Below are 23,705 nucleotides of genomic sequence, written 5' to 3' on the forward strand. Positions count from 1 at the left end.
TTTGACGCTCGTCGTAGGCAGACAGACAGCACGAAACATACGAGGGCCACATGGGCAAGTTGTTCTCCGCCTCCGCCAACCGGTCTACACACACGACCACTCGCCCGTGAAGGCTCATGGTTGCCTTAAAGCTGGCGCATCCCTTCCGTGGTACGTATGCCAGGGTCCCAGAGGGTCCCACAACATACCGGAGCGGTAGAAGAGCGACGCTCGACGGCGCTTGCGGCCTTTTTATCTTTTTTTTCCTGGGCCTGGCCACCTATCACGTGATTATGCCTTGGACGCCTACGGCTTTGCAAGCCTACAAACGGGCGGCGCGGCTCCCATGGCCGTTCTCCCATAGCTCTGCCAGCTCGCACACTTCGGCTGCGATGCCATAGCTCGCTTGGTAGCCTGCAGGGCCTAGATAGTTAGGAGACTTGTTACCATACGTACCAATGCCATAGGTATGGATAATGCCCACACGTTTGCCATGCACTTTCATCGGCGTGGAATCAAGCGCGACACGCGCGCCGCCTTCCCGTGCAGGGCGCACGCCAATGTTCACACGAATCACCTCAATATGCTTCCACGCATCTGGAGAAGAAGGATCCACGTCTTTTGGCAGCAACTCTGGCGCCAGTTGCACGGCGTCCTTCAAAATGCGCTCCGTCACCGCCGGGTCCGGCGTCAGCGGATTGGACTGACGCGCATGGAACGTGCCTCCCAAAATGACTCGGCCGCTACGCGCACGCGGAATGACATACGAAGCGCCATTCTTTCCGATCATGCTAACGCAATGCGCTTCCTCCTTGTTCTGGATTCGTGGGGCCCACACCAGCACTGTTTGGCCACGAATGGGGTACATATCCTTGTCCGCCGACTCTGCCACATCCTGACTTCCTAGGCCCGTAGCGTTGATGATCAAGTCTGTGTCAGGGACCAGCAAAGCGGCTTGGCGTAGTGACGTGAGGGTAGATACACGCACCAGCTTTGCTGGTGGACCTGGCTCGTCCTTGCCCAATAAACGCCCAGCAAGCCATTGCAGATAGGTCGGCGCATCAAGCGTGAAGGAAGTGAACTTGTACGCATAGGGCGCCTCCGTGGCTACCTTGTTACCGTGATTTTCCACTTGCTCAACCTGTCTGTCAGCCGGGATCCAATACCTACACCACCACACACGTCGCCAAACCAATACTGATCCCAGTCGTCTTTCAGTACATCATAACAAGTGAATGGCATTGATACCAACACATGTGGCGGCAGTTCTTTCTCGAGCTCCTTGAAACGCTTGTACGTGATAGCATCACGTCGTCGTTCCGCCTCCTTGGTGTTCGCAAACGAGCACCAGTTAGCTCCCGCCCACGGCGACGCAAACGATTGCGATGTGACGTCCCATGGGATTTCACGTGCTAACACGGTTACCTTATATCCCTTCCTGCGAAGTTCCAGCGCACTTGTAATGCCCAGCACTGCCATGTTACGCCTCATCGAGTCACATACCACCAGCACCTACAACAACGACGTGCTTCGTCATGATATCCCGAGATAAAGCGATAATATCCGTGCACCTTCCCCCCACGAAATCAAGGCTTCATTTGGCCACGTGGCTTGGCGTGCCTAGTCTTGGCACCCTTGGTCGACGCCGGGCATGGTGTCCCACGACACAGGTCTCATTGTTCATGAAAGAATAAACAAGCCATGATCTATGTTACATTCTATGTAGTACAGGAATACTTCTAGTAGCACGTACAGCGCCTGACAATTTTTTGTGCAGGGTATCGTGAGACGAACTGATCATTCTTGCTCTGCCTCAATGCGGTCCGAGTTGCGCTGCTTATTGTCAACGCCGATGCCTGCGCCGCGCAAAGCCTCTTCGTGGGTGTACGGTTTTTCTGTGAGCACTTTCTTGGCAATGCGTTTGTGAAGTTTGCTGGCTAGGTGTGCATTGCGATCGTTCGAGTTCGGGAAGTGACGATCGCACTCGACACAATAGAACATACCGAGACCCGCCTTGTCGGGATCCAGCTCGGTAGGCGCTTCCAGATTCGCACGCTTGGACGCGTCCAGGGCATTTTCATGACGCTGGTCGTAATCCAGCTTGCGGGCGCGTGTGCGAGCCGCCCTTGAAATATCTGCGTAGAATGAGCTGCATGTATACAATGTACCTACCTCGCCGGGCGTGGTGATTGCGCTTCTTTCGCTGGATACGGCCCATGTGGTCAGCGCGTGTCGTGCCGCACCATGGCGACGGCGTACCCAAATTTTTGGCACCTCCACATGTGACGGGCACACGTGATTACCGGTGCTATAGTTTTACGATATTATCACGTGATGAAACGAAGCAAGGAGCGAAAGGACGTGGACAGTGGTCGTCTCGTCGTACCTCACCATTTCCTCGGGGAACAGAAAGATGGTATGTTTGACCGGCAGAGTGTCGTTACGCTCTGCGGTGCATGATGGAACGTATACTTACACTATACAGACTCGTCTCTACAGCAAGGGCAGGATCCTGGGTCACCGGCGCGGTAAGCGCAACTCGCACCCGAACGTTTCGCTCATTAAGATCGAGGGTGTTGAGAGCTCGAAGGACGCTCAGTTCTACCTTGGCAAGGTATGTACCATAGCAGGCCGCAAGGGCCTGTGGTCCGGGGCAAGACTAACATTGTAGCGCATTGCCTACATCTACAAGGCTCCGACCTCGGTCCGTGGCAGCAAGTACCGCGTGATCTGGGGCCGTGTCACCCGGACACACGGTGGCAATGGTGTTGTGCGCAGCAAGTTCCGCAGCAACATCCCTCCGGAGGCCTTTGGTGCCCCGGTCCGTGTGATGCTCTACCCGAGCAACAGTATGTATTGCCATTTTTGACTAACATTACAGTCTAAAAGACCTGCTGCCTCTTGCGGGTTATGACTGGCATGACTCGCATGTACATCATGCCTATCTAGGATCTTGACTGTCATATGCCTCCAGCGTACGCTGAAAATATGAGTCTCATGTTGTTCTAGTATGCCTAGGTCGACATGGGATGGTGTGTAGAAATGCACGCCTGTTTGAAAACCAAAATATGACCCATTCTTGTGTGTGAAGATGAGTGCTGTTCGTTGTCAGGAACCCTGTTCATTATCTAGTCGCTGCTCTTGTTCATGAGCAGTGCACTTAAACTAGCAGGGGAGAGCGATAGAGAGTTGTGCAGATCGGCCTGGCTTGATCTTGTGGCTTGTCCGTTTTGAAGCAGCCCTACATGTGCAATACTGTATAGAGGCAATATGTGGGTATCTATGACGGTGCAGAAGCAGGTGGTGTATGAGCTGTGATGCCAGTATGAGGTGCTGCGCCTGTCCGCCACAGCATGGACCACCGAATGAAGGCAATGGGCTCCTCGGTGGATGGTACAAACGACTCGGATGTCGAGGTGGTGGGCTTCCCAGCTGCGTCGTTACTTTCTTGCTCGTCTAGTAGAGGCTCGCGATCCGTATCGTGGTGTGTTGCGTCTGCAGGCATGGATGTGAGTGGGTATCGATCCGCCTCGGTGACGTCCAACCGATTGAGACGACTTGGATGCCGGCGGCAATGCACCTCCTCGACCGTCATGGCAATCACGATCATGTGAAAGAACCAGATGAGGACGTCGACAAAGACCAGGAGGAATGGGGAGGCGACATAGTCTGTGTGTTCGTTCGTAGATGGCCTGTACGTACCTTGCCCCACAAAGTCCAGCAAGAATCGTTTGCGTGTGGGTGTGCGATCATGCAAGAGCTGCAGTGTCACGCAAGCACACTGAAACACAGTATTGGCGCGTGCGTAGCCGGCAACGCTACGATGTGACCCGATGAGGTGCGGGCGAACTGCGTAAGTAGGCTCTTGCACGTACAATATTGCTGTGGGTGAGACCATGGCGCTACGTACATAAAACACCACCAAGCGGGCGAGAAGGAGCAGCAGGATCCCATCGAGAAAGTAAGCATAGATACACAGAATTACGGTCACACGTTGTAACTGTGGTGAGCGGTATGGTACGTACGTGCCCCAACGCCTCGCGGCGTTCCTTGCGCATGCTGTCTTGGAGCACGGACCTGACCGCTGCGACCCCGGCGCGGCCGCCTCCGTTACGGCGTGTACGCAGCCGCGCGTTCATCGGCCGACGTCTGCGCGTGGAGGGAGGCCAGGGCGCCTTCTGCTCGGCTACGCGCTCCGTGTCCGCCTTGCGCGAGCCGTACCTACTGTGACGCGACGTGATTGCGACACATCTTCGGGTGCACGACCGTACGTCTTGCCATGTCGCAGACGTACGACAATGCCTTCCTCCAGCAATCGCTAGGGCTGGAGCGACGTGCCTCGCCGCGCGACGTGTCCACGGCCAAGCCTGTATTTGGCAGTGGCCAGCCGTTGGTCTTTCGTGCGCCCCCGCCGCCGGCGCAATTCAATGACGATGGGACAGAGAGTTTGGAATGGCAGCGGTACCAATCCGCGCAACGGCTTCGCCAGAAGTGGGAGAGCATATATGACCGATTCCGCGATGCCCATTTAGAAGACCAAGACGAGATTTACTTGGGCCGCGCCGGGGATGCGAACGACAAGATGCGCGTCATCAAAGATTGCGGCTCCCTGCGATCGCTCCGCAAGCAGCTCAAGTTCGGCTCGTTTATGAGCGAGCAGGAGCGGAAATCGCTCTCGATGAACGAAACGTGGGACGACGGCGACGACGGCGACGAGGACGACGAGGACGACGAAGACGACGAGGACGACGTAGCGTCCCCGTACGTCCGCCCACGGCGTGCCACCACCACCATGCCTACGACGGACGACAACGACGTGGACATTGCGATGGAGCTGGACATTTACCGCGCCGTCAAACGCGATGCGATCGAGTCCCTCTTGCAAAGCGATACCCTGGGCCGCGCGACGCTGCCCTACGAGATACCCGGTCTGGATGCCGTGCTGACGGCCCGTCCCTCTATGTAGTCTATACAACAGCCTTATGTGCGTACACGCATAAAGGCAAACAGCTTTCCCAGGCCGACGTAGCGACGGCCGTTGCGGGAGAGGTACTGCTGCACAGTCGCATGCAGCAGCGCCAGCGTCGCGTGGTGCGCCTCGATCGCGTCCTGCACACGCGTATGCAAATCCGTCTCGCCGCTCTCTGCGAGAGCTTGGGCGCCGTCGAACAAGTAGGCATAGTAGCACAGCTGCGTGTACAACGCTTTGTCTGAGTACACGGCCTGTACTTTGCCGCGGCAGTTGGTCGCGACGCACCGGCCTGTGTACACGCCTGTCATGTTCGTCGTGGCGCGGCACGACGATTCTGTGCATGTCATCTTGCCCTCATAGTACGTCGCAATGTGCCGTCGGATCGCCAGCTCCAGCTGGACGACCAACGACGCGCGTGAGAACGACGCGTGGCACTGCGCGCAGGCGAGCCATGGCGTGGAGGCGCGGACCGCCGTACGCAGTGGCGGGATGGCGGTCGAGTGGTGGCACGTAGGGCAGGTGACGGACCAGGCGTCGCAGTGCGCAAAGCGCACTGTAGTCGGCACCTGGCTCTCGAGCGTCGCAAACTCGCGCGTGCTGTCGACGCTGGTGTGCACAGCGTACGCATGTGCGTCCAAGCCGAGGCACTCGGCCAAGCGCGCCCGATCCGTGCCTTCAATGTTCTCTGCCAAGCGCTCGATGGGCGGCAAGATTTGCAATGACAAGTAGTGTTTGTAGTCGATGGCGTACGCTGGGTCGTCATGGTGCCGACGTACGTCGTCGGGGTGGAACGCACGCTCGGCCTGCGTAGCCTTGCTGGTATGGGCCGTCGTAGGACCGACACAGAACACGTACGGAATCACATCGCCGCTTCGTGCGCTTTCGTTCTTTGCGAGCATACGCAGCGCGACTTGGACGTGCGGCTGCGTCTGGGCGTCTGGGTAGTCTTGGGGCCGCTTCCCGAGACGCTTGTAAATCACGTACTCGTCCAGCGGGATGCGGCCCTGCCGCACATCGTCGGCGAGTTGCTGGAGGTACTCGTGGATCTTTTCCACGACGGTATCGGTTGCCTCGCCGGAGAGAATTTGATCCAGGACGTACGCAGAGGCCTTCTTCGAGAGTGCACAGTACTCGCGGCGCTTCATGTCCAGACCCTTGATCTCCGTGCTGGTCTCGCCCTGCTCGTTGACCAGAAGCGCCGCGTACTTCTTCTTCTGGAGCAAGAGCATGCGCTGGAACACGCCATCAATATCAATTTCCAAGAGACGGTAGCGTTCGTTGACGGCCTTCTTGAACTCATGCCCGATCTTCATCGCCGACGCATAGTCGATGCAGCGTGTGTTGATCATCACACTATCGGTATCACCGTAAATCACATCGAGCGCCATACTCTCAGCGAGCTCGCGTGTCGTGGAGAGAATCTCACGGCCCTTGAAGGTCGTCAGCGCCGCTAGGGGACGTGCGTAGAACCGCGAGTTTTCGTAGCCCAGGCAGCCGTACATACTGTTCGCCGTGAGCTTGAGCGCCTGCTGCTTGATGTTCCACTGCAAGCGCTTCAGCGGCGGCGCATGCTTGTCCTTCATCAGCGCCTTGACTTGCCGGCGGCGCGAGACGAGCGTCGAAATCAGGTGCGGCAGCACACCTTGCATGGTGTCCGACGACGGCAGATCCGGCACGTCCTCCTGATTCGCATGGCGCTCGACCGTCGTAAAGTCAATGTTGAATTCCTGGATGATGCTGGGGTACAGCGAGTTGAAGTCCATCACGAGAATGTACCGATCCCAGAGCCCACGCTTCGGCTCAAAGACGAGACCACCTTTGAACTTTTCCTTCTTCGCCTGCTCGTCCTTCTTGGCCGCCTTCTTGTCCCACGCCGATTGCTTGTCCGGGCAAATGTACTTCTTCTTGTGGAACTCGTGCAGCAAAATGTACTCGTTGCGCTCTGCACGGCCACCGTTCAGCGTGCGCGACCACGCATTGCCCGCCAGGTTGGTCAGCTGCTTCGTGAGGGCGAGCAGCTGCACCTTGCACGCCAGGGCCATCTGGAAGAACGTGTCCACTTCACAGTGGCGCACAAACGTCCATAGCCGCTCCGGCGTCGGCGCCGTGCAGTCAAAGTACGACGCGACATCGTCCGGATCGATATCTTCTCGCTGCGCATTCAAATGCGTGCGGCACATTTCACTCAGTGACCATGTCGTCGAGGCAATCATGCCCTTCGCTGTGTCGCTCGACAAGTCCGCCACGAGACGGCCGACCAGCATGCGTGTGTGCATGTGCTGCTTCGCAAGGCGCGATACATCCTGCCGCATACGGCCCAGCCGCGTCCATTGCTCGCATTTCAAGTCGCGCATGCGATGCAGCAAGATGTCCAGCGTCGAGCCGACCAGGTCGTGACTGAGAACCACATCGGCATCGTGCAGCTGCAGCTGGCCCAGGAAACTGTTGAGCACCATACGCTCAAACTTGAACGCCTTCACCTTGGTCTTGCTTTGCGCCGCCTCCGCCTCAAAGCGCGGTGGGAACGACGGGCCTAGCGACCGCACCGCCGTAAACGAACTGGACGGCACTTGCTCTGGCGGCGTCGCGTTCTCGATCGACATATCCCGCCATACACGCGTACTCACTGCGACAACCTCGCGCTTGTTCTCCTTAAAGTTGACCACAGAACGCAAGGCCACACTCATAATCGTCAGTGGCGGCGGCTCTTTCGGCGCAGAGGCATCGCTATCCAAGTACGGCGTCACGTTCTTCGGATCGTCGACACTCAGCTCGAGCTTGCACCATGTCTGCGGCGCGCCTTGCACCACACTCGCCTCGTCCAGCCGCAGCCAACATGGGCCCATAATGCGCCGCTTCACGACAAACAGCTCAAAGGCCGAGGTATGGGTACCAAACGCGCGGCAGAACGTCGCGCCTTGGATGTCCGCTGGCAGCGGCGGCTCGTCAAAGCCGTACTTGACTTTCAAGTACGCGCCTTCCGCTGGCACGTCCGGCAGCTCAAACGCGTACTTCCGCGTGACCCATTTTCCAAGCCACGACTTGATCCCAAATTGCGAGCGCATCGACTCAAATTCCTCAAAAACATCGTCTTCACTTGGCACACGATCCGTCTCGTGGCCATGCTCCAGCGTGCGCGCGCGAGGCTGCAAGAACACACAGCGTTCCATACCATCAATCGCAACGCTTGCACTGACATAGCGCTGCGTCGCCTTGTCCAGCACTTTGCCGAAGAGGAAGATCTTCCCGTGCATATCAAAGTAGTCTAGCCAGAAAAACGGCACGGTACGATCGGCCTCGAAGCACTGAATGCTCGACGCAGTAGAGGACGCCGTCGCATGCGATGTACGTACACTGGGCGTCGGCGTTTCGACGGGCGACGCTTCGGCCAAGCTAGTGTGTACGCTACGCCACGACTGCAAGTGAGGCGCCGGCGTCTCTGGCGCTACCTGCGGGGCACGCACCGGCGTCGATGTGGACGGCACCGGGGCTGTGGATGCACTTACCACCTGAGCCTCTCGCTTCCCTTGAACGGCGACCTGCTGGAAGTCTTCCTCCTCTTCGTCTTCCTCGTCCATAGGCGCCTCATCACTTCGCAGACGCTTCGACGTAGGTGTATCCTCGTGATGGCTCCAAGCCATCTCTGGCGTATCACTGCTGGGCTCTGTCGACGAGCCATTGTCGGGGACCAAGGCCGGGAGCGAGGTGGGGGCGATAGATGTCGCGACCGCGGCCTGTTTCCGCTTGCGAGCCATCGCCAACGACGGCGAGTCCATATGTTCGTCCAGGGCCAGCGTCGCCATCGGCCTGGCCGGTGTGCTCATCGGCGCCAACCCACCGAACAGCTGCGACATGAACGCCTCTTCCGTCTCTTTCGACCGGGGCGGCACAACCGCCTCGCGACGCGCCTGTAGCTGAGCAGGCGTAGGACGTGTACGATGCGTCTGGCCCAAATAGTCGTTCTGGGCACTTCGCTGCGCACGCGCCCGTTTACTGCCTTTCTTAGGCTTGCGGCGGCCTGTCCGCTCAAAGTACTCTTGCTCCGTCTCAGACTCGGACGCACTAGCATCGCCATGCTCCCATTCATCTTGACCATGGTCCACGTACCCGCTGCCATCGTCGTCCTCGATAAAGTCATCTTCCATCATGCGGCCACGCACAATGGACTGGTACGTCTCTTCCGACACTTCGTCGTAAATCGACACGTCGTCGTCCTCCGTCTTGGGGTGAACACGAGGTCCACCATTACGCGACGCTCGTAGCGCGGCCAACGCTTCGAGCCTCTTTGCCCGCGACGCCATGCCTGTCGATCGTCGTCACGCGGTGGATGCGGTGGCTGTAGCGGAGAGAGAACAAACGAGGGCGCGACGTGGCCGAACGCGCGCGGCACGCGCGCGCCATGTACGCACGCGTCGCGCGTGTATAGGATTTATTGCGTTCATGCCAGGCGCTAGGCCAATAATCTACATACATACTTAACGCTACGGACTCTCCACATCGCCGCGTCCTTTCTTGCTTCGCTTGCGCTTGCGTGGCACCGGTCCGCTTTCGCTGTGAGCACGCCGTGCGTCCCGTGCTTCTTCCCGTTCGAGAAGCCACCGACTCCAGTCAGAGGGAAGGGCAGAAGAACTTAGTCCTTCGAGCCGTGCAGGTGGGCTCTCGCTCTCGTCGGTCTCAGCCTCCGCCTGAACCTCGGCTGCGACAGCTTTCGTAGGTGGGGGAGAAGGGGTCGTCTCCGTCGCAAACCAGTTGCGCTGCGTCGATTCAGAAGATGTCGTAGGAGCTTGTTCTGTAGATACTTTCTCGTTTTCGTCGTCAGACAAGCCGTCCCATACACCTGCCTCGCCAAAGATATCGGCATCGTCGTCGTTGTCATCGACTTGCACTGCAAACGACGGAGCATGCGTGGCCTGTTTCTCAAATGTTGGATCTGCGCAGCCTTCAGGTAGGGCAGGAGGAGGGACGCGTACGATGTTGGTCGTCTTATCCGTCACATTCCCATGCGATGCGGGGGCTATCGTCGCCGCCGTCTTCTTCTTCTTCTTCCGCATGCGCTTCCCATTCACATATATGATCTCAGGCGCCTCTGTTACACTGCGAAACTTGGATGGAGCCGTAGGGGCTTTCTGCTGCCCATCAGCCCAAGCCGCCTCCAATTCCTCATCGCCCGTCTCTTCGTCCGCAGGCGATGGGACTTGGGCTGCCGCAGCGATCCGTGCTTTTTCCTTCGCCAGTAAATCTAAATCAAGACCCTTCTTTTGGCCAGCGGCCATCGCTTCCTCTCGAAACCCAAGCGACTACCGTTAGCATCTTGCAACATACCTGTGCATGCTCGGCCGTTCGACTCGGCTGCCGTTGGTCTGGATTCGCAGAACGGTCGGTAGTTACGTGACGTGGCTGCATGTGAAGCACATCACGAGCTGATGGAACGCCCCAAGCCGTGCCTCGGCCTGGCGCCGTGTCGCGGTCCAAATTCGACATGGCCGTGCGCGATGGAATCGTATGCCAAGCCACGCCGACTAATTTAGGTGGTGGAGGGACAACGAGAGCAGCTTAATGCCCATTTTCCGGGGTTAGTCAGCTCGTTCTCGCAAATCAGTGCGGAGCGTCCCAGGCACGACGGTTCATCCCTTCCCCATGTCTGCCCCCCCGGCCTATCGTTTGCTGGCAATCCAAAGCCATGTCGTGACGGGCTATGTCGGTATGTATGCATGTTTCTTATAAGGCAGGCAATCGATCTGCTACCTTTCCTGCTCAGCTGCTAGGCTGGGATGTTGACGCTCTGAATACCGTGCAGTTTTCCAATCACACTGGCTATGGCCGATGGGGTGGCCATCGTTTTGATGCACAGCAGCTGAATGACATTCTTACAGGGATGGATCAGAACGGCCTTGTGCGTCACGATCGCCTCCTCACGGGGTATACGCCATCTCCCGAAGCGTTGGCTGTCGTCGAAGCGTTCATTATTTCGTTGCGGAAGCAGAACCCTGACGTGATTTACCTCTTGGATCCCGTCATGGGTGACATGGACCGCGGCATGTATGTCAACCCTGATGTGCTCCCGATCTACCGCCGCATGCTGTCGCTCTCTACTATCATCTGCCCCAACCAATTTGAGGCACAGGTCTTGGTCGGCCACGAGATTACGACGCTTTCGTCCTTGCAGCATGCGCTGCATGTACTGCATTACAAATACAAGGTGCCCAATGTGGTTATTACCTCTCTGGAGCTTCCAGAATCCGAGATGAAGAAAATCGGCGCTACGCCGACCATGGCGGATGGCCAGCCGGCCATGCTGCTGGTTGGTTCCAGTGTTCAGGAAGATGGAAGCGACGCATCATGGCTACTTCAATTCCCGACACTGGGCGAGTACTTCTCGGGTGTAGGTGACTTGTTTGCCTCGCTGGTCCTCTCGCGTTTCTCGTGCCGTGGCACCGATGTGCCTGGACCGGCCCGTACTTCGGACGAAGTAGCTGCCGCACCTCGTGAGCCTGCCGCAGGGGACGAGTGTACGTTGCCAGTGGCCCGAGCTGTGATGTACGCGGTCGCTTCGCTCCAGCATGTGCTTCAACGTACACGAGAAACGATGATTGCCGAGGGCCAGCGGCAAGGCATCGACCCGTTTCAGCCAGCGCACCTGGCCGAAGTGGATGAGCGTGTGAAAATCATGCGGCTTCGTGAGTTGCGCATCGTTCAAAGTGCGCAGGAGATTCTCGCGCCGAGTATTTTGCACCGCCCTCGCTGGACAGGGCCTTTGTAGAGTAAGGTAAAAATAGCAGTACGATGTATGTTCCTCCACTTGATACGACTACGACTACGATTTACAGCGTCGGCGCACCTACCATACAACGAGGCGGCCTATGTCGCTGTCGGATCTGTACCATATAAAGCGCGCAATTCGTCGCGATGCGAGTATTGGGTACCAGCCTACCGAACTGTCTGAGCAAGGCCCTACACGTCTTTGTGCGATGTACGTCACACGGTCGACTTACCTCCCAGTTGCTTGACGAACAAGGCCGCGTATACCTGCCCTACATGCAATGCGCCCTACTGTTCTCTGGCTTGTTTCCGAGCGACTTCGCATGCTTGTTCGCCTGAATTTTCGGTGCGATCCGCTCGGGAGAATGTGAGCAAAGAGGATGCGTCTGTCGATGAGGCGGAGCGCCAAAAGGCACTCGACATCTTGTGGCGTCTGCAGACAGGAGAAGGTGTCGACGACGATGTCTCCGATACCGAGGACATATCGGATTTGGATGCCCAGCCTCCGCGCGAAGCTACATTGGACGACTATACCCCTGAGCAACTCCTTGGCCTGCTTACGTTGCGTGAGCGTGAGCAGTTCACTTCGCTCCTACGTGAACCGACCAAAGCAGCTGCCATGTACTTCACCGAAGGAGAGCAGCCTTCGCAGCTTTGGTGGCAACGGCCTACTATGCATACGCCATGGCTGCCTTCGCAGGCGTCGATGTACACGACCTGCCTTCAGCACATGTCTCGCACCTACGCTACCAAGCTGGATTTGCGCTTCAACATGGCTCTCTTGCTCTTGGCGTATACCTATATTCTTCGGCACTTGCACATTTCCAGCCTGGCCGAATGCTTGCCAAGGGATGGCGTCACGACCTGGCACGATGACGAAGGCCCACCGCCGTTGGAAGAAGACACGCCAGACGTCCATCGGCTTCTTCCCATGGCCCCTACATCGACAGAGGGCCCAGAGGTGGCTACAGTGGTCTCCCTTTTCGAGTCGTTAGCGCCCTGCTTGTTTCCAGCGACAGAGAAAGAGCGTCGACTATGCTTGGCCTCCGCCGAGGAGGCAGGCCTGTACTTTGCGCAGCTAGTGCAGCGAGTCGACGCCACGACGTACTATACCTCGCCGTTGCTGCTTAGTTTATGGGACGATCTTGTACCGCTGTTCGCACCGCATCGTGTCCAAGAGACCATGTCGACGCCCACGCATGCTCACATGCCTGTGGTCTGGGCGTGTGCTGATCTGCATACCTACTTATCGACCCAAGCGCCGTCATCACGACGTCTACATAACGCACTGAAAAAGCTCGAGTACTATGCTTGTAGTACGCAGCCCGGCGGTGCGACAGACGCGGCCACCTTAGCCTCGGCCATAGAGGCCGCGCGCACCACATTGACGGAGGATGTGGCGGCGTATCAACGTACGGAGCAAGTGGCGCATGCGAATCACATGCTATCGTCCATGGCATGGCCTGTGAACCAACGACCTCGTCGCATCGATGTGCTACGCGAATCGCACATTCGCAGCGCCGCCAGCACGTTGAATACGTAAGAGCTTCTTGGCCACGAGGCCGTACACGGCGCGTGTTGCTAACGCCTCGCCCGTCTGCTCACCTTCTGTCGCATCCAAGCCCACGTGTTGTACCAGGGTATTGCGTGTCGCCGGCTGTGCCTGGGCGGCCTGTAGATCGGGCTGCCCTTGCTGTTTCCACCACTTCTCACTGAAGGTCTTGATCGCCGGGAGAGAAAGGGTATGAGGCGCTGGAGATCGCATCAGCAAGAGAAGAACATGTGCCATCATGACCACCATCACAGGGAGAGGCGAGGTAGGATTCGGCGCGTCGCCCGACGGCATATCGTCTTGTTGTGGCGCACATTGCTCCAAAGCACGAAGCACACCAAACGTCGCTGCGTACGATGCCGACGCACAGCCAGGCGCTGCGTACCGCATCGACTCGCCAAATCCACGCCATAGCATAGCCGTAATGCGTTCCAATTCGTCGCTAACGGGCGGCATGACACCGTGCGGGACCAATGACGGGTTCGCCGTTTTAGCCCCCTTGGACGGCGTCGTAGGGCGGCGTACAGGGGATCGCTGCGTCGTCGAAGCCGTGGATGCTGGTGTAGGAGGACCGCTGACGGTCTGCGCCAGTGCACGTGTAGGTGTGCGACGTGGCGAGGCTGCACTTGTAGGTGTGCCCACGACGCTGCGTCCCAATGCCGGCTCGCGACGATGAGGCGTCGTGCGCGTGGGCGTGGAGGTCGCTGTGCTTTGACGCAGGGTCCGTCGCGCTGCGGGCGACGCACTAGTAGAGGCGGCCAACGTTGATGCAGATCTAGGCGCAGGTGCAGGTGCAGGAGAGGGCCTACCTGGCGTTCGAGGCGTCGCGGCCTGTCGACGAGCCAAGCTCTGCCGCAGGGAGGACGTGTACGGCGTCTGGACTGTGCTTTGACGAAGAGAAGCAGGGCCATCACGACGTGGCGTTTGTTTCTGTGGTGTCGTACGTGCAGGACTAGCGCGACGAAGACTGGTTTGTGACGGGCCAATCGGCTGGGCAGCGTTCGAGAGATCTGCCAGCATGGATTCCAATGCGACGATTTCCATCTTTTCTCGCTGGATCTCGGCCTTCACACGCTCCAGCTCCGTTTGTGCCGCATTCGAGGGTGGGCGTGGTGTAGTAGCCCCACGTTGCGGCGTCCGTGGCGTACTCTGCTGCTGCTGCTGCTGTGCACGTTCGGCCTGCTCAATTGTCGCCTGGTAGCGTGCCGTATGACGCTGCAATTCGCCGTCGCGCTTAAGCAGCATGCGAATGTGCTTCCGTGCTCTAGGGGCCGTATGGCTATGGGTAAGCAGCGTGGATACGTACTAGTTGTGCAAGAGTTTTTCCGCGGCGAGGAGGTACGTACGGGCATCGCTATCCTCGCGCTGTGGCTGCTTCAAGGGCGTCGGCATCGGCACGGTACGCATCGCCGGCTTGGGCGGCTCTGGTGCAGCTGTGGACGTGCTCGCACTATGCTCGCCAAAGCGCGAACGTGTCGCGACAAACAACGAGGCCTCAAATGCATCCGCATCGCGAATCAAGTCCAAGATGTCCATCTTGGTAGGGTTGAGCACAGCATTGGTAAAATAGGCCGGCTTGCTTGCCTGTGTAGCTGCGCGTCGATTCTGCGCACGCAACTGCGCAACGGAGGTATGCAGAGCGTCCAGCTGCGCGTCCATGTTGGCCGCGACCCCGCTGAGGAGAGAACGAGAGTGCGACACAGGCCCCCACTCTCCTCACGCGTCGAGGCACGTGCCGCGCTGCTGGATTTGGGCCCCTCCACATCTATGAAACGGGTGCGTGCGATCGACTGGTTGTCGTTTGGTCGTGACGATGGGAGCCCATGCTCGCGGTCCCTCGACGTCGCATTCGCGCGAGACGTCGCTTGAGCGGCCTATGAATCCCATGTTTATTGATCCGGGTGATACTCGTGAAGGATGGGATGGCGCGTCGAGTGAGTTGGATGTGCTAGCGGAAGGGGTGACCTCGGCTACCTCGGCGCAGCAGCTCGCCGCGTCGACAGCGCTGGCCGCGGAAGCGGGCTGTCTATCCACCGGTGTCGACCTTGTCAACTTGGGGCAGGACGACAAGGCGGTGGCGTTCATCAACATCACGCCGCCTATGCCGGCCGAGTCAGCACCGCTCTTTGAGAGCTTGCAAAAGTGTCTGCGTATGCGTGACAAGTACATGAGCGAAAGCTTGCAAGGCGATTTGTTTGCCAACCCCAAGAACTGGGACGCAGAGTACTGTACGGAGTGGGCGCAGGAGCACAATGTCGAGCTGCCTACGCCGCCCATGTGCAGCGAGCCTGGGTCCGTGCGGATTGATGGCTGTGCGTACGACGAGGAGCGGCAGCAGCCGAAACCATGGCGCATTTATCCGCCGCCGCCACGTCCGCATTGGGAGCAGTTTACGCCGGCGCCAGCCTCGTCGTTTGTGGCTCGACCGAGCTCGGGCGATCCCATTTCGCCTGCGTCCGTGGCGAATGTGATCGCGGCTCAGCAGCTGCTGGAAAGCTGCGGTGGGAAGCCCGGGATTTTCCGGATGAGCGACTTGTCTATGCCGCCGCGGCATGTTGTGCGGGGGCACGAGGTGCATTATGGCACCGTGGATGGCGTCTTCCAAGTCTGGACCGAGAATGGGGAGAACGAGACGACAGAAGACGACGCTTCGTCCCGGCAGTACCTAACGCACGTCACATCCAGCCAGGATTGGTACCATGACTTGGATCTGCTGCATAGCATCACAGTCGATGGGCCAACGAAGACGTTTGCGTGGCGTCGTCTCAAGCTGCTGGAAGGCAAGTGGAACCTGTACAAGCTGCTGAACGAGTACCGCGAGTCGGATATGCTGAAGAAGGTATCGCACCGTGACTTTTACAATGTACGTAAAGTCGATACCCACGTGCATCACAGTGCGAGTATGAACCAAAAGCACTTGCTGCGCTTTATCAAGGCCAAGATCAAGCGTCATTCCGATGATGTCGTACTGCTGCAGGACGGCCAGCCGATGACACTTCACGAAGTGTTCCAGTCGCTGGGCTTGACAGCGTACGATCTGAGCATTGATACCCTGGATATGCATGCACATCATGACTCGTTCCACCGCTTCGATCGGTTCAATTTGAAGTACAATCCGATTGGCGATTCAAAGCTGCGCGACATTTTCCTCAAGACGAACAACTATATCGGTGGGCGCTACTTGGCCGAGATTACCAGGGAGGTCACGTCGGATCTCGAGCAGAGCAAGTACCAGATGTGCGAGTACCGTATCTCGATCTATGGCCGCAGTCTCGATGAATGGGACAAGCTCGCGAGCTGGGTCGTGGATCATCATCTGTTCAGCCCGAATGTGCGTTGGCTGATTCAAGTCCCGCGGCTGTACGAGGTGTACAAAGCGAACGGCAACATTGACAACTTTGAAGACCTGCTCAACAATGTGTTCCGCCCGTTGTTTGAGGTGACACACGACCCTTCGTCGCATCCGAAGTTGCACATTATGCTGCAACGTGTGATTGGGTTCGATCTGGTCGACGACGAAAGCAAGCCGGAGCGCCGCTTCTTGCGGCAGTTCCCTCCTCCACGGCAGTGGAACTATACACAGAGCCCGCCGTATTCATACTGGATCTACTACATGTATGCCAACATGACGACGCTCAATCAGTGGCGCCGAGCGCGTAGCTTTAATACGCTGGTTCTGCGGCCCCACGCAGGCGAGGCGGGCGATCCTGAGCACTTGGCCTCGACGTACCTCTCTTCCCAATCCATTTCGCACGGCATTCTCTTGCGCAAAGTGCCGGTCTTGCAGTACTTGTACTACCTGAAACAGATCCCGCTGGCCATGTCGCCTCTCAGCAACAATGCGCTGTTCTTGGCGTACGAGCGGAATCCGTTCCCAGAGTACTTCCGCAAGGGTCTCCTCGTGACCTTGTCGACGGACGATCCGCTGCAATTCCACCTGTCAAAAGAGCCGCTGCTTGAAGAGTACAGTATCGCGACACAGATCTACAAGCTCTCGTCTACGGATATGTGCGAATTGGCGCGGAACAGTGTGCTGCAGTCCGGCTGGGAGATGGAAATCAAGCGGCACTGGCTGGGCCGCCGCTTCTTCGTGCCTGGCCCCGGTGGAAACGACGTGACCAAGACCAATGTGCCCGATCTGCGTTTGCAGTACCGCAACGATACACTCAAGCAGGAGCTGTCGTTTGTATGGCAGCGTCCCGCGACCGAATTGTAGCAGACATGAATACATAGGACACTATCTCATCTACTTGTTGCTCAGACCCACGACACCCGGCAGCTCCTTGCCCTCGAGCAGCTCCAGCGAGGCACCACCACCGGTCGACACGTGGGAGATGTTCGACTCCTCGTGGTACTTGGCCACGACAGTCGCCGTGTCACCACCACCGACGATCACCGTGCTGCCGTTCTTGTCGGCCTGCACGCACGCGTCAAGCACAGCCTTGGAGCCAGCTGCGAAGTTGTCGAATTCAAACACACCCGGCGGACCGTTCCACAGAATGGTCTTGGCCTTGAGGATGGCCTCCTTGAAGATCTTCGCGCTCTTCTCGCCCACATCCAGACCCATCCAGCCGTCCGGGATGCCGTTCTCGTCGTCAGCGTGGCCAACCTGCGCATCCTTGCCGAACTTGTCACCAGTGACATAGTCCACAGGGAAGAACACCTCGACGTTGTTCTTCTTCGCCTTCTCCATGAGGTCGTGCACCTTCTTCGCGCCCTCCTCATCGTACAGCGAGTTGCCGATGCTCATGTTGTTCAGCTCCTTCTTGAAGGTGAAGGCCATACCACCACCGACAATGAGCATGTTCACCTTGTCGAGCATGTTCTCGATGAGCTGAATCTTGTCCGAGATCTTTGCACCACCGAGAATCGCCAAGAACGGACGCTCCGGCGACTCGAGGGCCTTCGAGAAGAAGTCAAGCTCCTTCTTCATCAGGAAACCAGACGCACGCTGCGGCAGGTCAATGCCCACCACCGACGAGTGCGCACGGTGCGCCGTACCGAAGGCATCGTTCACGTACACGTCACCGAGCTTGGTCAGCTCCGCACGGAACTTGGCCACAGCGTCCTTGTCCGCCTTGATCTTCTCGCCGTTGGCATCCTTACCCTTGCCCTCTTCCTCAATGTGGAAACGCACATTCTCCAGGAGGACCACAGCGCCATTCGACGCCGCATTCACGGCCTTCTCGACCTCGGGACCGACGCAGTCGGGAAGGAACTGCACGTCCTTGTTCAGCAGCTTGCCGAGCTCCGTCGCCACCGGCTTCAGCGAGAACTTGTCCTGCTTCTGGCCGTCCGGACGACCGAGGTGCGACATGAGCACCACAGCCTTGGCCTTGTGCTCCAGCGCGTATTTGATGGTCGGCAGCGCCGCCACAATACGCTGGTTGTTGGTGATCTTGTCACCATCCAGCGGCACGTTGAAGTCCACGCGCATAAGCACGCGCTTGTCGGTCAGATCGACATCCGAAATTGCCAGCTTGGTAGAAAGAGACATGATGGTAAGATGAGAAGACGACGGACGGACCACCCTCTCCGCTATAGCGGCCTCGCACGCCCGGCCGCTCGGCGCCGGGCCGACCCGGTGGTTCGTGCGCGCAACGCTGACGTCAGCGTACAGGCCATGTCGACGTGCGTCTTCTGTCTCATTTACCGCTGTCGTGGCGAGGCAAACCGATGCCCATTCATCCAGCGGAGGACCCGCCCCTCGAGTCGTTTGGGCCGATTGTGCCGCTCTCTTCGCTGCCGGCAGAGCCGCTGCATGAAGGGCCGGCTCCCTGGCCCCGACCTTCCAAGCCATTGCATGATATGCGAACGCAGTCGTCGCCTCTGTGGTTCGGTGGCGGTGTATTTGGGCAGGGTATGTACAACGCCGACAGCGTCCTCCATAGCGATGCAGCTGTGCGGGCCCTGCGTTTGGCTTTCGACTATGGCATCAATGCTCTCGATTCGTCGCCGTACTATTTTCCCTCCGAATTTGTCTTGGGTCGAGCGCTGCGCATCTTGGCACCGTCGTACCCACGCGATTCGTACTTCCTCATGACCAAGTGCGGTAGGTACGGCCCGACACGGGCTCACTTTGACTACACGCCGGAGCGGATTACTACGTCGATTCGTCAGAGCCTCCACCGTTTGGGCACGACGTACCTCGACGTGGCGTTGCTTCACGATGTGGAGTTTGTAAGCGCCCAACCAGACGCGGCGCTCACAGACGATGGATGGCTCGCGGCAGCCGCGGTGGGCCGACATCCCACGATCCCGCAGGATGATGCACGACAGACACTAGGCATTGCGCCAGGACAAGCCGCCCAGGTTCGCGGGGCGGGAGACGAGCGAGTTTTGGCAGCAGCACGCGCTCTTTTTGCTCTGCAAGACGAAGGCGTGATTCGGCATGTAGGCATGAGTGGCTACCCACTGGGCGAGCTTCTTCGTCTTTCGCGTCTTATTGCATCGCACCCGCCGTATCGCTGCGTCGATGTTGTGCTAAGTTACAGCTGCCATACGATGCATGCAGATTTGTTGCCGGCATGGCAACCGCTGTTCGAAGCCTCACCATGGACGGACAACGAGAAACCTCACGAGGCCCAATGGACGCCACCGATGCTACTAAATGCATCGCCTTTCTCCATGGGCCTGTTTTCCGACCGTGGTCCCCCTGCTTGGCACCCAGCATCTGAGGCGCTGCTTCAAGCGACGCGCGCGGCCCATCGCGACGTGTATGAAGCTGCTACGAACACAGCCAACCCACACATCGATGCGGCACAGGTGCTGGCTCGTACAGCTCTGTTTGCCGGGATGCATGGGAGCGACGTTCAGGATACCCAACCTATCCCTCGTTTGCGTACCTTGCTAGGTATGAGCAACGTCGACGAGGTTCATGCGGCCATTGAGACGTACCGCATCTTGCATGGCGATACCTCGTCTCCGACATACAAGCAGCTCCAATCGTACGGAGCACGTATTCGTACGCATATTGCACAAGCTGGCGCCCAAGATCAAACTTGGCGATCCCCTCCTGTAGATGCCGACTAGTCGATCCACTCGTTCTTTTTTTTGCCTCCCTCCACTCGCACGGATGATCCCCGCGTCGCTGCAGTCGCAGTACACGCCGCTCGCACGGCCTCCCAGTGCAGCGCGCCCTGCCCATGTGCTGCTGGCGTGCACAGGAAGTGTAGCGAGTATCAAAGTGCCACTAATGGTGCAAGCCTTGTTGAAAGTACGTTTTGCACCTGCTTACTCAGTACGCTCATGTGCACGTCCATGTCGTCGCGACCAAGGCTTCACTCCATTTCTTCGATAAGGACTCGCTGTCACCTGCACCCTATACGACCTCTGACTTAGCAGCACTCAATCGGGCGGCTGGTACGCCCGAGGAAGCGGCGTTGCATGCACAGGTGCCTCGCGTGTGCGTATGGACTGACGAGGAGGAATGGTCCTCATGGACCCAAGTGGGAGATCCTGTCTTGCATATTGAGGTACGTACATTTGCACTCACACCAGCTACGACGATGGGCTGATCTTGTGCTTATTGCACCATGCAGTGCCGATACTCTTGCTAAGATCTGCCATGGTTTGTGCGACAATGTGCTGGTACGTTCACAATCACTGACACAAGACATCGTTTTTGCGTGCTCTCTCGCCGAGTACGCCGACATGGCTTTTTCCTGCGATGAATACCCTCATGTACTTGCATCCATTCACTGCACCGCAGCTAGAGCAAGTGCAAACACAGCTGGGGTACCAAGTGTATGGCCCCATCAGCAAACGCTTAGCCTGTGGCGATCTTGGTACGTCGTAGATAAGAGTCTGACACTAGTAGGAACAGGCGCAATGTGCGAGTGGAAGGACATTGTGGCAATGGTGGTCGACCATTTCGGCTTGCAACTATAGACTACGTACTACTCATCCTCTTCATCGGACTCGTCCTCCTCATCGCTGTCTTCCAGAATATGACGAACGACAGGCTCAGCACGTTTCCGCAGCTCCATCACAATTGACAATGCCTGCTTGTTGTCCTCGCCGTACAAGAGGCGCCGACTGGACGGGTGCTTCCACCACGCGAGAATCGCTTCATCACTCACGATTTCATCATTGTACACCTTCTTCAGCAGTGGGAGGAACAGACGCGTATGCGACACATGCAGCGCACAATACGTCTGCATCGCCGCAAGTGCCTCCACCTCATCGTCGTGAGCCACTTCACGCATGAGAGGGCCCCAATGGTCAAGGAGGTCCGACGTATCTTTGGCATGATCCACCGAGCATCGACCCAGGACGAACTCGACGACGATTTTCCGTACTTCGCCATTAGGCACATTGCTGGCCATACGCAAGGTCTTCAACTCAATCGCTGCATTTTCTGGGGCATGGTACTCTTCAAACGCACGCTCTAGTGATGCCTGTGCCTCGGCACGGAACTCGCGCAATCGCTCTTCAGATTCCATGCGCTCGCTGTACGTCTGTGACTCTACGCCAGCGGGCAACGTAAGAGACAAGCTGCCATAGGTTGTCGACAGGGGCGAGTCGTCGTCCGAGTCCACATCAGAGTCGCCAAACTCGCTGCCCATCATATCGGGCTCGGAGTCCGCATCGATCGACGACAGATCCGACTCTGCGTCGTCCAATTCCACGACACTGGTATCTGCACCGATGGCAAAGAGCTTGGCATTGCATGGCCGTTCCAAGGCGTCCATATCGTCGTCTGAATCGTCGTCGTCTGACGAGGCACGCAGACCCGCCATCGATGCCCAGAGACAGCCACGAGACGCCGTGCCCAGGGCGGTATCTGCATCCTCCGCTTCATCCTCCTCGTCGGAGTCGTCTTCCGCACCGCGGTATGCATGCATTGATACACGCGAGAAGGCCGGCAGACGGACGTTGGGCCCAATCACACAGCCATCGCCCACCACCGTGCCATGAGCCAAGTGGACATGGTCGAGGATTTGCACACCCTGTCCCAAGATGCACCCGTTGATCGTACATCCATGTCCCACCGTCACATCATCCCATAGATGCGAGTGATGCACCGTAGAATGAGTTCCTATATGAACGCGCGCACCGAGCACCGACTCGTGCACGTTCGCGCAATCGGCCAATTGAGAGTGGGCGCCCAGCAACGTTCGACGGCCAAGGTGTGCACCATTATCGATCACTGCACCTTCGCCGACAAAGCGCATGCCCGGAGACGACGTGTACGTATCGCCGTTGGGCATTCCGAAACGCGGTGCGTACGGAAACGTCCAGCCACACATGATATCGCGCGAGACAGCATCATACCGTGCTGGGTCCGAGACACGTAGCATATACCCGGCACCGTAGGTAGGCACACCTAGCAAGCCTCCCGATACGGCAGAAAAAGGTTCGCCAGAAGCAATGGACGTAGGGTTGGCTGGCGGCGCAATATGCACAAAGATCTTGGCTTCGAGCAGGTCAGAGGTAAGGATACCCTGCACAAACTCACGGCGCAGTGATTGGTAGTCGAAGTTTTCCGTAAAGAGCGGCGGCACATCGATGGCACAAATGTCCACACCACAATCCACCAAATCATTGCGTACATCGACTTCCGTATGGGACTGCTCAAATAGCTCCAGCGGCAGCTTCAGTAGCGGCACGCGAGGAACAGCCGGTACCGCGGCATAGTGCAGGAGTTGTGATGTTTTGGGCTCGAGTGAAAACACAGACAAGTCGCCCAGGCGGCGGGCCCGACTGGTCTGTGGCGCTGACATTGTGCAAATGGTCATAATGGCATTGCGATCAGCACGACGACGCTCCTTGTGTGCTTGTACAACGGAGGCAATGTCCAGGTTGCCGACGGAGTCACCATGCATCAAAACAAAGTCCGACTTGATCACCTGGTGTGCGTCCAGCTCACGCATTGTATCACCCACCGAGCGTGCTTCTGGGACAGGTATCAACGTAATGCGCGTCAACGACGTGGTATTGCTCGGTGTATTTTTGCTGCTGGTGGGGCGGAAGAGCATAGGATGGTGCGCTTCGAGGTACGCGCGGATCTGCGGGATGTGCCAGGTCGCGAGGAAAAAGACTTCATGCACCCCGGCCGTAGCGAGGGCTTCCAGCGTCCACTCGATCAGCGGCACATTGCACACGGGCATCAGGCATCGTGGGCGGTCAAGTGTGAAGGGAGAGAACCGCTGGTTGAACACATCGCAAAGGACCACCGCCTGCAGCGGATCGTCCTGCGCCATATCTTCTTGCACCATTGCGGAGGAGTTCGTGAGAGTGCACTCGCTGAACGGCGGCGGCCCTGCCGGACGACGTTCGCGTGGGCGAGTCGTCGACGCCTCCACGATCGGATCACGTGACAATATTGTGGCCGCGGTGCGGCGCTTCGTTGCTGTGCTGACTGACCGTCCACCCGTGGTTGGGTTCACGACACTTTCTAGTGGGAGTTGGTGGCCTGGCCGCGATGCACCGCGCCAATAT

The 23,705-nt window shown here is 58.0% G+C and overlaps 15 protein-coding genes across 15 annotated transcripts; 7 read left to right on the forward strand and 8 right to left on the reverse strand.

The window, feature by feature from the left end:
* Positions 1-301: 301 nt before the first annotated feature.
* On the reverse strand, positions 302-1,516 carry Malapachy_2039 (d-amino-acid oxidase; the record flags this gene model as incomplete). Its single annotated transcript, XM_018136534.1, has 4 exons — positions 302-402; positions 436-1,120; positions 1,150-1,451; positions 1,483-1,516. 4 exons carry the CDS (start codon positions 1,514-1,516, stop codon positions 302-304), a joined length of 1,122 nt encoding a protein of 373 aa, XP_017991231.1.
* A 260-nt stretch (positions 1,517-1,776) lies between these two features.
* On the reverse strand, positions 1,777-2,197 carry Malapachy_2001 (bud site selection-related protein; the record flags this gene model as incomplete). Its single annotated transcript, XM_018136496.1, has 2 exons — positions 1,777-2,114; positions 2,152-2,197. 2 exons carry the CDS (start codon positions 2,195-2,197, stop codon positions 1,777-1,779), a joined length of 384 nt encoding a protein of 127 aa, XP_017991317.1.
* Positions 2,198-2,392: 195 nt separating this feature from the next.
* On the forward strand, positions 2,393-2,865 carry Malapachy_1974 (60s ribosomal protein l33-a-like protein; the record flags this gene model as incomplete). Its single annotated transcript, XM_018136469.1, has 4 exons — positions 2,393-2,395; positions 2,465-2,593; positions 2,651-2,828; positions 2,861-2,865. The coding sequence occupies 4 exons, from the start codon at positions 2,393-2,395 to the stop codon at positions 2,863-2,865; spliced, it is 315 nt and encodes a 104-aa protein (XP_017991365.1).
* A 394-nt stretch (positions 2,866-3,259) lies between these two features.
* Malapachy_2044 (hypothetical protein) lies at positions 3,260-4,037 on the reverse strand (the record flags this gene model as incomplete). The annotated part of the gene is made up of 5 exons (XM_018136538.1): positions 3,260-3,648; positions 3,682-3,828; positions 3,855-3,861; positions 3,890-3,979; positions 4,005-4,037. The coding sequence occupies 5 exons, from the start codon at positions 4,035-4,037 to the stop codon at positions 3,260-3,262; spliced, it is 666 nt and encodes a 221-aa protein (XP_017991408.1).
* Positions 4,038-4,258: 221 nt separating this feature from the next.
* Malapachy_2020 (z-dna-binding protein 1) lies at positions 4,259-4,945 on the forward strand (the record flags this gene model as incomplete). Its single annotated transcript, XM_018136515.1, has 1 exon — positions 4,259-4,945. The coding sequence occupies one exon, from the start codon at positions 4,259-4,261 to the stop codon at positions 4,943-4,945; it is 687 nt and encodes a 228-aa protein (XP_017991251.1).
* Positions 4,946-4,959: 14 nt separating this feature from the next.
* On the reverse strand, positions 4,960-9,252 carry Malapachy_1986 (dna polymerase alpha catalytic subunit; the record flags this gene model as incomplete). Its single annotated transcript, XM_018136481.1, has 1 exon — positions 4,960-9,252. The coding sequence occupies one exon, from the start codon at positions 9,250-9,252 to the stop codon at positions 4,960-4,962; it is 4,293 nt and encodes a 1,430-aa protein (XP_017991244.1).
* A 180-nt stretch (positions 9,253-9,432) lies between these two features.
* Malapachy_2040 (hypothetical protein) lies at positions 9,433-10,432 on the reverse strand (the record flags this gene model as incomplete). Its single annotated transcript, XM_018136535.1, has 2 exons — positions 9,433-10,248; positions 10,274-10,432. 2 exons carry the CDS (start codon positions 10,430-10,432, stop codon positions 9,433-9,435), a joined length of 975 nt encoding a protein of 324 aa, XP_017991481.1.
* A 156-nt stretch (positions 10,433-10,588) lies between these two features.
* Malapachy_1978 (pyridoxal kinase) lies at positions 10,589-11,711 on the forward strand (the record flags this gene model as incomplete). The annotated part of the gene is made up of 2 exons (XM_018136473.1): positions 10,589-10,652; positions 10,681-11,711. The coding sequence occupies 2 exons, from the start codon at positions 10,589-10,591 to the stop codon at positions 11,709-11,711; spliced, it is 1,095 nt and encodes a 364-aa protein (XP_017991358.1).
* A 100-nt stretch (positions 11,712-11,811) lies between these two features.
* Malapachy_1985 (hypothetical protein) lies at positions 11,812-12,994 on the forward strand (the record flags this gene model as incomplete). The annotated part of the gene is made up of 3 exons (XM_018136480.1): positions 11,812-11,921; positions 11,951-12,934; positions 12,970-12,994. The coding sequence occupies 3 exons, from the start codon at positions 11,812-11,814 to the stop codon at positions 12,992-12,994; spliced, it is 1,119 nt and encodes a 372-aa protein (XP_017991245.1).
* A 211-nt stretch (positions 12,995-13,205) lies between these two features.
* Positions 13,206-14,921, reverse strand: Malapachy_2033 (merozoite surface protein msp-1; the record flags this gene model as incomplete). The annotated part of the gene is made up of 2 exons (XM_018136528.1): positions 13,206-14,541; positions 14,569-14,921. 2 exons carry the CDS (start codon positions 14,919-14,921, stop codon positions 13,206-13,208), a joined length of 1,689 nt encoding a protein of 562 aa, XP_017991227.1.
* A 154-nt stretch (positions 14,922-15,075) lies between these two features.
* On the forward strand, positions 15,076-17,478 carry Malapachy_1970 (amp deaminase; the record flags this gene model as incomplete). Its single annotated transcript, XM_018136466.1, has 1 exon — positions 15,076-17,478. One exon carries the CDS (start codon positions 15,076-15,078, stop codon positions 17,476-17,478), a length of 2,403 nt encoding a protein of 800 aa, XP_017991362.1.
* A 30-nt stretch (positions 17,479-17,508) lies between these two features.
* Positions 17,509-18,759, reverse strand: Malapachy_1993 (phosphoglycerate kinase; the record flags this gene model as incomplete). The annotated part of the gene is made up of 1 exon (XM_018136488.1): positions 17,509-18,759. One exon carries the CDS (start codon positions 18,757-18,759, stop codon positions 17,509-17,511), a length of 1,251 nt encoding a protein of 416 aa, XP_017991478.1.
* A 179-nt stretch (positions 18,760-18,938) lies between these two features.
* On the forward strand, positions 18,939-20,294 carry Malapachy_2014 (hypothetical protein; the record flags this gene model as incomplete). The annotated part of the gene is made up of 1 exon (XM_018136509.1): positions 18,939-20,294. One exon carries the CDS (start codon positions 18,939-18,941, stop codon positions 20,292-20,294), a length of 1,356 nt encoding a protein of 451 aa, XP_017991277.1.
* A 43-nt stretch (positions 20,295-20,337) lies between these two features.
* Positions 20,338-21,152, forward strand: Malapachy_1977 (flavo protein; the record flags this gene model as incomplete). The annotated part of the gene is made up of 5 exons (XM_018136472.1): positions 20,338-20,478; positions 20,504-20,737; positions 20,763-20,852; positions 20,878-21,049; positions 21,079-21,152. The coding sequence occupies 5 exons, from the start codon at positions 20,338-20,340 to the stop codon at positions 21,150-21,152; spliced, it is 711 nt and encodes a 236-aa protein (XP_017991364.1).
* An 8-nt stretch (positions 21,153-21,160) lies between these two features.
* Malapachy_2030 (nucleotide-diphospho-sugar transferase) lies at positions 21,161-23,482 on the reverse strand (the record flags this gene model as incomplete). The annotated part of the gene is made up of 1 exon (XM_018136525.1): positions 21,161-23,482. The coding sequence occupies one exon, from the start codon at positions 23,480-23,482 to the stop codon at positions 21,161-21,163; it is 2,322 nt and encodes a 773-aa protein (XP_017991228.1).
* Positions 23,483-23,705: the final 223 nt, after the last annotated feature.

The sequence above is a fragment of the Malassezia pachydermatis genome (genome assembly GCF_001278385.1).
Source record: "Malassezia pachydermatis strain CBS 1879 chromosome Unknown scaffold5, whole genome shotgun sequence".
NCBI lineage: Eukaryota > Fungi > Basidiomycota > Malasseziomycetes > Malasseziales > Malasseziaceae > Malassezia > Malassezia pachydermatis.